General features: G+C 35.4%; 1 protein-coding gene across 1 annotated transcript in view; it reads right to left on the reverse strand.

Annotated features, from left to right (window-relative positions):
• Positions 1–407: 407 nt before the first annotated feature.
• LOC119575489 (ataxin-8-like) overlaps positions 408–12,610 on the reverse strand; it is a gene marked incomplete at its 5' end in the record, with an annotated part of 23,280 nt that continues 11,077 nt past the window's right edge. The window contains 1 exon segment of the mRNA XM_037923144.1: positions 408–1,584. Coding sequence (XP_037779072.1) covers positions 1,196–1,584 — 389 coding nt within the window. The 3' untranslated portion in view covers positions 408–1,195.

Genomic DNA, 12,610 nt, shown 5'->3' on the forward strand with positions numbered 1-12,610 from the left:
GTTTCAACAGTTTCAGAACCTGACCTTCTCTCTCTCTCTCTTTCTTTTGCATATGTCTGGAGTATTATTGAAGAGTAATGCAAAATCATGTATAGGGTTTAATAGGATTGGAAGATACTCTATCACGATTCCTTCCCCGTTTTGTTAATCACGCCGCCGTTTTCTTATTAGCGTAGCAGATTTAATCCGCCTAAAAAACTTTTCTACATTAATAGGGGATATAAATTTATCTATTTTTTAAGCTGGTAAACATACTTCCAAAGAACAATTGCCTATCAACAATTTATCTACCGATGGTATGCAGTGTTCCATTTTCTGTGCTTATCCACGTTTGTTATTTTCTTTCTGATCCTTCAGTTGTCGATTTTCTTCCCTATCCTACTAAATACCACCTTCTACCATTTTGATTTTAAAGAAAGGTGCTATCAGTTCACTTAACATAGATCTGAGTGTCTCGCCTGTTTCAAGTAAATCACCCTTTTCTATGAAGTCCGCAATTGCCATGTTACTGAAACAAAACAAAACAAAAAATTCTTCCTCATCATCATCGCCACCATCACCAGTTCAATGGCCAGCTCGAGTTGTTTCAACCGAAAATTCCCTTTCACCATCATCACCCCCACCACCACCACCACCACCACCACCACCACCCCACCACCACCCCACCACCATCGTCAACATCATTTACTTATTTTTTCTTAGAGGGGGAGAAAGACTCTGAGTCGGATAATCGTTTAAGAGAGGGAGGGACAGGAGTGTTTCGACCCCCAGGCGAACCGGGACGATTAACTGCTGGTTGGAGAAAAGGTGGTGGGTCGGATTGGCTCAGTGTATTATTGTCATTAACTGTCGATGAGTCGGCTTGGTTAAATACATTATTTACTCGTGATCTTGAGATGTCTTGGGGTTGTACGTGGGGTGTAGGTGGACGTTGGTGGTGATTGGGTTGTTGGTAGGGTTGCTGTTGTTGTGATGCTATATTGATCATCAAAATCTGTTGTTGTTGTTGTTTTGTAGGCAGGGTTGTTGTTGTAGGTAGGGTTGTTGTTGGTGTTGCTGTTGTTGCTGCAATGCTAAGATAAGTTGTTGTGGTGCTAATTTATTGATTATAACAATCTGTTGCTGTTGTTGCTGCTGTTGTTGTTGCTCTTGTTGTTGCTCTTGTTGTAGGTAGGGTTGTTGTTGTGATGTTAATCTATTGATTGTCAGAATCTGTTGTTTGCTGTCGTTGTTCCTCTTGTTGTTGTTGCTGTTGTTGTCCCTCCTGTTGTTGTTGTTGCTGTTCCTCCTGTTGTTGTCCCTCCTGTTGTTGTTGTTGTTGTTGCTGTTGTTGTTCCTCCTGCTGTTGTGGTTGTTGTTCCTCCTGTTGTGGTTGTTGTTGTTCCTCCTGTTGTTGTAGGTAGGGTTGTTGTGATGCAAATATATTGATTATCAAAATCTGTTGCTGTTGTTGTTGCTGTTGGTTGTGGTGGGAAAATGTTAACAAGCAATCATTCAGTGTTTCCATGAATTCATCTTGTGCTGTTGATTCTGGTATTTGTTCTTGTAGTGGTTCCTGTTGATTCTCTATCACATCTCTTGTGTCTGAAAAAAAAAGTTATATATATAGACATACATATATAACACGCAAACACACACACACACACATTTTTAACGGTTATCCTTAAAACAGGCACTCCTATAGAATCTCTTTCCAAAAATATGGAACTGTAAACTAGTTGGGGTATTTTTAAAAAAAAGGAAAAGAAGATGCGCGTGCACTTCTAGTTTATATATGCTTAAAATCCCTTAAAAGAAATCACACACCACAAAGTGATAAGGTAGCAAATTAGTATTGAGGCAAAAAAAAAAAATGTAGTATACCCCCATAAAATGTAGTTTAAAAAGGCTTTTTCTTTTTTAACTAAAAACTTTCTGCATTGTCGTGAATTAGCACAACTTTTGTACCCCCCACTTCCATTTTTTCCTTTAATTATCTCGATCTTACTTTATTTTCAATGGTAAACGGGAAAATCACGTTAAGAAAAAGCCCCATCTCAACCCCAAATTTCGTTTTTTTTTTTATTAACTTACGGCATTCATTCAAACCCACAGCATGGTTTCTTATCCTGCACTGATTGTAATACAGTAAAATCGTGCCCTCTGCCTTCCATACTCTTTTTTTCCCAGTGAATATTAATTTTCCAGAGCTGAGAGAGCGAGTTCTTTCCAGGGGAAGGTTTTGTCAGCCATTTCGTTTCCAATCATTAGAGAAAATATTCGTTTCAGCTTTTTTGTGAATAATCGTTCTTTTCTCTACATTTTTGGATTATTTTTTTCATATGAAATCTATAAGCCATTCATAACCGTTATTTACATTATGCAAAACCATCGGAAGGAATGTTTGCATATGAAGTCAAATGGAATTCCTTCAAACGGTATTTACCGAATGAAAAGTACCAATGTAGTAAATGTTTTCAGAGTTATCTAGCATGTTCGTGTTCGTGTTATATAATAGTACATGACTTCTTTCTACAAAATTTCCTTTTACTTAGACAGACGGCCTAATGGGAAATTAAAAACCCTTTTTAATCCCTAACGAATTTGCCTGAAAAGGGCCTTTTGAGACATGGTTGGGCTTCAGCAGAAAGACTCACGCTTAGGAAATCGGCAGCAACCTAAACGCTCCCCTTAGTAACTGAAAAAGCCTTTCTTTAAACGTTTAAAAATTGGAATGGCGGTTACCGGAGGTCCAAAAAATTTACTCAAGTATATGCCCCCGTTTCATCAATGAAGATAAACTAATAAATTTTTTTATGGGGACAAGGAACAACTTTAAAACCCCAAAAAAAAAGCTCGGTTTTCACTTTTACACGAGAAGATAATAACAATTGGAAAAAGCTAAATCTTATGCTTCTAAAAGCAAAAAGACATTTATGCGCATGCCTTTCACACACATGTAAAAAGTTGTCGAATCACGCGCCAAAAAATTGCCCGGATCACACCACACATATGATACTTTATTTCCCACGGGGCTTTCTTTAATTCGCTTCCATTTTTGATCAAAATTTATAGACAAACGAAAAAGGTTTAAGGGAAAAGCGAGAGAAAAGTCATAATAAATGTTTTTTCACTTACCCCCCCAACCGTAGGCAACTTTCATACATTTCAAATTTTGGGTACTTCCCATTTTAGGTAACACCCTTTTCCCCTTCTCTCTTTCCTCTCTCCTCCCCTCACCACCACCACACACACACCACACAACACACACACACACACCACCACACACACATACACACACCATTTAAAAAAAAAACTTTGCCCTTCAAAAAATAAAGTAACATTCTCACGCAAACAGAAAAAATATCAATTTTTCCAACCCCCCCCGAAAAGGGGATTGTCTCCGTTCCTTAATTTAGGCCCCTAATTAAACATGATTTTTTTTTTCTCTGTCTCTGTAATTTAGTTCCTTAATTAAACATGAGTTTTTTTCCCCCCCCCAAAAACTTGGGCCCCCCGATTAAAATGATTTCCCCTCCCCTAAAACCCAAAACCCTATTCCATCTCCATCTCAGACCACTTTTTCCCCCTTTTTACGATTGAGCCTCCATGATCAAATTTTTATCGTTTTTTTATCTGACACATCGTGGAGTTTTTTTCGTTTCACTCGTAATCAGCAAAATTACGACACACCCAAGTTTCTTTTTAAAATCAATCTAGACCATAGCAATTTCAATAGGGGAGCATAAAAGTTAAAACCCATAACACATACTGTTGTGTTGCGCGTGTATGTGTGTGTGTACCGCCTTAAGTGCCCCATGTTGTGTGTGTGGGTGTTGTGCGTGGGGGGGTGTGTTATTGTTGTGTGTGTTTTGGGGTTATGTACGCGAGCTTATTGCATACTCCCACAAGGGCGCTAGATCGGATTGACTCATGAGATCTGATACGTAAAATGACAGCCCCCGGGTAAAGCGAATATGCCCTCAATACGCCACAGTTTCATATCCACACTCGAAACAAGTTTTTCTAACACTCAGGCGAAAAAAATTTTTAAAAGAACTCTAAATTAAAAAAATTTAAAAGAAGATGTACTTACATTACAGAAGTTGATTTACTTTAAAATCACACTTTAAAAAAAATCACACAACCCTGCCACAACACAAAAAAAGGGTAAAGAAGCTGAATTAATTTGAAGTAAAATAGAAATGTAATAGAATTAGATTCGAGATAGAAATTCAACTTGGCGGCATAGGAAACAAATGTTTCTGTGCGAAGAATTATGCTAAAAATTTAAAAGTTAAGAAAAAAAGTATAAACGATACAGCAGTAGGAAAGATGATAATGTGATTCATACACTGTGTAGGTATCCCGAAAAATTTAATAATAAAGAGGAAAATATGACATAAAGAGGAAAATAGAATGAAATCATTTATACAAAATTTTGTCAATCACAGGCTTTAAAAAGTTGTCGGGATCACACGCACGACATGACACTTTACTTACACTTATGCTTTCTTTAGTTCGTTTTCCATTTTTTTGATCAAATAAAAACAAAAAATGTATACATGAAAGAAGATAACGGCAACAACAAGAAAGGGCGGAGGGGAAGCGGGGGGAAAGGGCATGATAAATGTTATTTTTACATACCCCCAACCGTAGAAATTTTTCATCACTCAAAAACTTTTTTTTACTCCCACTCGGGAAAACTTTTCCTCCGGGGGGGCGTGGCTTAGGCGAGAGGGGCGAAAAACGTAAAAATTTCTCTAAAATAATAGAATGCAAAAACTCCATCCCCAAAAATCCAATTTTAAAGGGAAAAAAATGTTTTGCTAACAGCTTATTTACACATCGTTATGGATAAATAAATAAAATTGACAAAAAAAGGCGTACGAAATTGATCCCGAATTGGCAACCTGTCATGGGGGGGGCTTATTCCTTGGCCCCCGGGCAAGAAAAAATGTTCGCGCGTCGGGGATTCACAAGTTTTGTATTTCGGTAAAATGTACTAAAAGGTAATAAAATGGCATCAAAAAAATAATTTGTTTTTATCTCTCTAACCACAAAAGAAAATTCGAATAAAATCGTTCTAATAAAATCAATTAGTATTTGGAATAGTATTATCCTCTCTAACTTATAGACACTAATTTAACAATTTTTTTTCTAATAGAAATGAATTTGGGGACTCCCAATCTGGATATTCATTATGTAAATGCGTCTTGTTCTTTACTATTTTACGTCATCATACTGGGTAACTTGATGCAAATCTTTTAAAAACTTATAAGGGAAAGAGATAAAATTTGATTTTATAAATAACACTTTTCTATCGTTTTTTTGGGTCCAGGCGCTCTTTTTAAAAAGTAGAGTTTTGCTTGGGGCGGCCGGAGAAAAAGTAGTCTCATTCAAAGCTACTCGCTCGATTGGGGGGGGGGTTTAGGTGCTTGATCGGGGCCCCCGCCCAATAAAAGGTCGTAGGTCGGGGAGACCCGAAAAGTTTTGTACGAGTGTAAAGTTAACATTTGCAGGGTTTTGGGGAAGATTTAAAATTTTTTGACGTCCGATTTAAAATTTTTTCCTCAGCGCTATGGGGTTATAAAGTAACTGCTATGGTTTTTCGTGTATATATAAAAATAAATGGCTTCAAAAAATAATTGTTTTTTTACAGTCTGAAAACCCACAAAAAAAAAACAATGGATGATTTTTTTTTAGTTAACAAATCATATGAAACAAACACTCACTCGAATCTAAAAGATCCACTTGGAACTGTTATCCATCTCAAAATTTATATACACTGAATATACTTTATATTTCTATAATAGTATAAGGTTTTATCATTAGTGATATAGGGGCTCCTTGGGGTTAATATTTTTGGTCATCATACTGGAAAAATTTGTTTTTAAAATTTTAAAGCATTGCTAAAGATTGGGAAAAGGGGATCATTTTAAATTTTTTAAAACACATGGGTTTTTTTTTTCTCTGGGCTAGGAGGGTCATCAGTGTAGGGTGTTGACGTTTTGGGCGGCCGGGGGGAAAAAGGCCCCCGTGGGAATTTTTTTCGATTCTCGGAAAGAGGAAGGGGCTTAGTGCTTAGATCCCAAATAAATGTATCGCAGCGTTGGGGAGATTCAAAAAGTCGTATGAGTAAAAAGGGATTTTAAAATTGAAATCTTACAGAGGTTTTTGGGAAAATTTGACAAGTTTGTTGTCGAGTTTTAAAATTTCCCCAGCATCTGTGAGGTTTTTTAACTTACTGATATATTCTTCGGGTCATAATATAAGATGAATGGCTTCAAAAAAATTAAAATTGTTTTATTACATCTCATAAACCCAAAACAACAATGATGAATTTTTCATAGATAAAAATCAACGCAAGACAAAACTACATCGACACAAAACATCCCTTTGGACCTGTACCCATCTCTAAATTTATTAACCCGAAAACCCCTTTTTTTTTATAATATAATAAAGGGTTTTTTTGTGAACACAAAACTGGGGTAAGTACGCATTATCAATCGTCCGTGCGCGGGACATACTTTTGTTATCAATGGGTAAAATTGATGTTTGAATCTTCTTTTAGCACTGGCTAATGAGTGGGAGAGAGATAAAAATTTTACTTTATCAAATAAAAACGTTCTATCGTTTTCTCTGATCCGGCGTCTTTAGGGGTAAGTTGTTGCGTTGTGGCGCCGGGAGAATGAGCCTCATGCGAAACTACTCGTTCTCGAATGTGGAGGAGCTTAGGGCTTGAGCCCTGCCCCGTCCAAATAAAAAAATATCGAGGGGTTGGGGAGATTTGACAAGTTTTGTGTGTTAAAATTTTACTTAGCGTCAGCTAATTTTAAATCTTGTACGTTCTTTATCATATACATAAAAAAATAAAATGAATCAAATAAATTAAAGTTGTTTAATTTCGTCTTACATAACCACAAAAATATCAATTGAAATCGTTCAAAAAATAACAATTAATTTAGTACTTTAAGACAAAAACAAGACATATTAAACATTCACTTGGAACGTGTTTATCTCTAACATATTTACATGCTTTACGTCTACTGACAAAAATTTATGTTATGAATCCTTAAAGTATAGGGTAATGGTTGGGGATATCAACTTAACTCTGTTAAAAGGTGAGAGAAAAAGAAAAAAAAAAGGTTTTCCTATTCCGAACATGGCGGCAGCAAATCCAATAGACTATTTTTTCAGATGGGAATGTCTGCAAGCAGTACATCTTTTCAAAGGGAAATACTCTTTTAAAAGTGTCTTTTTCTCTTTTTTTCGTGCTTCGATTACACCATTATGTTGATTTGTTGTTATTATTAGTCTTTTTAACATTAATAAAAATCTTGCTAAAATACTAAACAAAATATTCCTACAAAATTTAATTCCCTTTTTTCTAAATTTATTCGTACCTTTCTTTCATGACATACCAGAGATTTTTTAGAACTTTAGAAATTTTCTACCCCGTTTTCCATATTTTTTCCCCCCCACGCCTACCACTTCTAATATCATTACGTCAAAGTTTTTTTTTGTTTCTCTTATATTGAAATTCAAAAGTTATTAAAAACAAAAGTTTTTTAAATAATGATAATGTTATTAGGTATCAAAAAAAAACTTTATATAAATATAAATCTTTGTTTTTTTTTTATTCATGTGGACGTAATTTTCAACATTTACACATAGCCTATTCAGCTACAAGGAGCTCCCATAAGTGCGTTTCTTTTTGCATAATGTTTTTTTCATTCAATTTCTCCTTTATTTTAAACAATTTTTCATCTTTATTCATTTTTTTTGGCATTTTCCCTACAGGGGTTTAAATGTAGTTGAATTTCTTTTCATCTTTCATGCCCCTATATCGTTCGAATACTTTTTCTTCAAATTTTAATTCTTTACTTAAATTTTCCGTACAGACTATTTTTTTTCTTATCGCGTCACAAGTTGTTTTTCTCGTTTTTGTAGAAAATGGTCTCAAAAATAAAGGGAAAATTATACAATGGAAAATGTTATAGTTTTCCCTTTCTAGCCTGATATTAATACATTCACGAATCTCGGGCCCTGAAAAAAAGAGAGGCGAGAGCAAGCGAGTGAAGAGCGAGAAAAAAGTTTCCCAAGTTGGGAGTAAACGAAATTTTTGAGTTATGAAAAAAATTTGCCTACGGTTGGGGGAGTAAACAAAAAAGAAAATTTTTTTATGATTCTCTCCCGCTTCTCCTCAGAATTCTGTTGTACTATTTTTGTGATCAAGAAGGAACACGAAATAAAGAAAGGCACAATGGGAAAGTACATATGTTGTGTGTGTGTCCCCAACTTTTATGCCGTTGTTCGACAAAATTTTTTATAAATGTGTTTCACTCTATTTCCCTCTTTATTTTTTTAACCAACATTTTTAAAAGGCATTTCCCAAAGATGTAAGATTAAAAATTATTCATTTTTCTCTTACCCTGTATCGTTGAATACTTTTTTCTTCAATCATATGTGTTTTTATCGTCGTCACAAGTTGTTTTTTTCTAGAAAATTAAATTTATGAAAAGTTTGTTTCCTCGCTTTTTATTTTAAAAAAGTTTTTCGCCTCGCCTGTTGAAAACTTCATACGAGTGTGATGCATGAGCTGTGGCGCTAGTCCCCCTGCGGGGAAGTTGCTTGCATGACTAAGATTAGCATTTCCGTCGAGCGCACCCCTTTTGGGACGTAGGCCCAACAATTTTGGATATGTTCTTTGATATATATTAACATGAAATGCTTTTAAATAAAAATAAAAAATTGTTTTATTTCAGTCTCTAACCACTAAGAAAAAAAATGGATGAATTTTTCATAGATACAAATCATCGAAACAAACCTCACCCACACAGACATCCCTTTGGAACACTGTTACCCCTCTAAATTTAGGACACTGAATAACATTAAATTTTTATAATGTAATAAGGTTTATCATTTTTGAAACCCCAGATCTGGGTAATGTGACGCATTATGCAAAGGGGTCCCCTGCGCGTACATACTTTTTGATCATTAGGTAATTGATATTATAACTTCTTTCTAATGATTGGGGGAGAGATAAACTTTACTTTATTAAATAACATCGTTCTATCTTTTCTCTGGTCAGGCGGTCTGTTAGAAGTCGAGTTTTTTGACGTTGTGGCGGCGGGAGAGAAGTGAGTCTCATCAGCTACACATTTTCGAATGTGGGAGGGGTTTAAAGCTTTACCTTGCTCCCCTCCCGTAAAAAAATGTTCGCAGCGTTTGGGGAGATTCGCAATTTGTATGTGGGGTAAAATTTACTTACGTCAGCAAGTTGAACATTTTGTACGTTCTTTATCATATACATAAAAGAAAAAATGACTCAATAAAATTAAAGGTTTAATTACAGTCTGATCATAACCACAAAAGAATCAATTTTAAATCGTTTATAAAAAACAATTAATTTAGTACTTCAAGACAACACAATGACATATGAAAAATCCCCTTGGAAAAGTGTATCTATCTCTAAAAATTTACGTGCTTTTCGTCATACTGACTAAATTGTGTATGAATCCTTCTTAGTTTGTAATGTTGGAAAAATTGAACTTTAATCTGTTTCATCGTGAGAGAAAAAGAAAAAAAAAGGCTTTACTTATTCCGAAAAAGGGGGCAAAACCAAAATAACTATTTCTCAGATTTTGCAATCGCTGCAAGCAGTACATTCTTTCAACGAAATATATCTTTAAAAGACTTCTTTTTTTTTTTTATCGTGCATTCAAATTTGCACCCTTTATGTTGCTTTGTTTTTATTTTATGATTATTTTTTCTAATAGTAATTAAAAACACGTTGCTAATAATACATAAAAAAAATTTTTCCATACAAAATTTTATTCCCCTTACTACAGATACATTGTACCATTCACTTTATGCATAGCCAGAGCTTATTTTTTATGAAATTTTGAATTTGCTATCCACGTTCTCCATATTTTTTTTTCCCACCATCGCCCCACCACTTACTATATCTTATGTCAAAAGTTTTTTTTTACTCTTTTATTGAAAATTTAAATGTTATTAAAATTTAGCTTCTTTTTAAAAAATGATAATGTTATTAGGTACAAAAAATATTTATATAAAAAAAATCTTTTTTTTTTTCATTCATGTGGACGTAATTTTCACTTTAACACTAGCCTACAAGCACAAGGGGCCCTTTAAGTGCGTTTTCTTTGCAAGTGTTTTAAACATTCTATTCTCTTTTTTATTATATACATTTCCTTTTTATTATAATTTTTACGGCATTTACCCTACATGGTTAAATGTAAGTTGAATTACATTTTTCTCTTTCATGCCGTATATCGTTCGAATACTTTTTTTTCACTTTTATTCTATTAGCTTAAATTTTCCGTACAGACTCATTTTTGGGCTTATCGTCGTCACAAGTTTTTTTTTCTCGTTTTTGGGAGAAAAAAAAGGGTTTAAAAAAATAAGGGTTATATTCAGACCCAAAGGAGACATGTTTTAGTTTCCTTTCTAGCCCGATATCTAGATCATTCACGAATCTCGGCCTGAAAAGAGAGAAGGAGAGCGAGAGCAAACGGTGGGCGAGAGAAAGTTTCCTAGATTGGGGGGTAAAAAGAAATTGTGAGTGTATGAAAAAAGTTTTCCTACGGTTTGGGGGGGTAACAAAATTAACATTTATTATGCTTCCTCCCGCTTCTTCCCCCTTTTTCTATGTACATTTTTTGATCAAAAATGGGAAAACGAACTAAAGAAAGGCATAATGGTAAATTAAAACATGTGTGCGTGGATCCGGACAACTTTTAATGCCCGGGGATTTGACAACTTTTGTTAAATGTGTTTTCATATATTTTTCCCTTTATTTTATTTTTTCACCAAGAACATTTTAAAAAGGATTTACACCAACTGAGAAATGTCACATTTTCATATTTCTCTCCTACCGCTTATCCCTTGAATCTTCTTTTTCAAAAATATGTGTTTTTTACGTGTCACAAGTTGTTTTTCCCCTAGAAATTAACTTTATGATCTTAGTTCCTCGCTTTTTACTTTAAAAGTTTTTGCCCCGCCCTGTTTTGAAAAGTTCATACGGTGTGATGCTGAGTCTGTGGCCTAGTCCCCTCGCGGAAGTTGCTTTCTGACTATAGATTAGCATTTCCGTCGGCGCACCATTTGGCACGTGGCACACAAGCAATTTTGCTGATTAGAGTGAAAAAACGAAGCAACTCCACGATTTGCAGATAAAAAACGATTAAAATTTTACTGATGACGGTGTCGTAAGAGGGGAAAAATGGGGCTCAATGAGATGGAATAATTTTGGTTAAGGGGGGGAAAACTCGTTTAATTTTTGGGCAATAATTTAAGGGAGAGAGAAAAATCATGTTTTATTAGGGGAAGTTTAATTAGGGGCACCAAAATACGGGGGGGAAAAGTCATGTTTAAATTTAAGGCACTAAGTTTTAGTCACAAATTTTGTAAAAAAAGATACTGTGTAATAATTTAATGGTCTAGGGGATTTTTCTATTTAAATTTTGACAAGGAATTGATCGTTTTAAATAATGAATCTAAGCTGAAATTAAAATTTGTAAATAAAAATTTTTATACGGAGAATGTTACTTTTGCGGCGTTTTAAAGGGGATCTGAAAACTCTTTGCTGTTTTCGTGTAAATGTTACTTAATTTTTGAAGGGCCTTTGTGTGTGGTTTTTGTGAGGAGAGAGAGAGCGAGAAAGAGAGAAATTACCCAGAGTTGGGGAGTAAAAAGTTTTGAGGGATGAAAAGTTGCCCCACGGGTTGGGGAGTAGCAAAAAAAACTTATATCTTCTCTCCCCCTTCTCCCTCGAATTTTTCTTTTGTACTTTATTTGTGATCAAAAAGAAAAACGAACTAATAAACCCCTAAGAAGTAAAGTATATATTGGCGTTGACCGGGAAAATTTTAAAGCCCTTGATTCGCAACTTTTTTATAAGTGTATTATCATTCTTTTCTCCTCTTTATTATATTTCTTCGGCATTTAAAACCCCCAAGATGTAAGTTTAATCCCCCTATCCCTCTTTCTCTCCTGCCACGTATCTTTGAATACTTTTCTTCAAATTTTAATTTTGTTGCATAATTCTCCACCCCTTTTTTGTGTTTTTTATTGTCGTCACTTTTTTCGTTGTAGAAAAAATGGTCTCAAGGGTAAAGGTTTTACAGACAATGGAGACATCTACAGTTTCCTTTTCTAGCCGATCTGTCTAGCCCTCGATCCCCTCACGGCACCAAAAAGCAGCCGCCCCATTCTCCCGCCCGCGACCCCCCGCCCCCCGCGCGCCCGCATCTAAGATTCTCCTCCTCCCCTCCCCCTCTCCTCTCTATCTCTCCTCTCTCTTTTTCTCTTTTCTCTCTCCCCTCTCTCATCTCTCTCTTCTCTCTCCTCTCTTACCCGTCCCTCTCTCCCTCCCTCCCACACTTTCTCTTTCTTTCTTTCTCTCTCTCCCCAGATTGTCTTTTAATTCAGGCGTCATTTATCCTCTCGTTCCGCTGCGAGATTTGCCCTGTTTCCGACTTTCCCTCACGCCTTTGTTCTGTGTCCTTTCCCTTTTTGTCCTTTTTTTTTCATCGTTGGTGCTTTTTCTTTTTTCCATTCTAAAAACTCTCCTTGCCAGTTTTTGCCCCCTTGCCCGGGCCCC

This window comes from Penaeus monodon, chromosome 7 (assembly GCF_015228065.2).
Source record: "Penaeus monodon isolate SGIC_2016 chromosome 7, NSTDA_Pmon_1, whole genome shotgun sequence".
NCBI lineage: Eukaryota > Metazoa > Arthropoda > Malacostraca > Decapoda > Penaeidae > Penaeus > Penaeus monodon.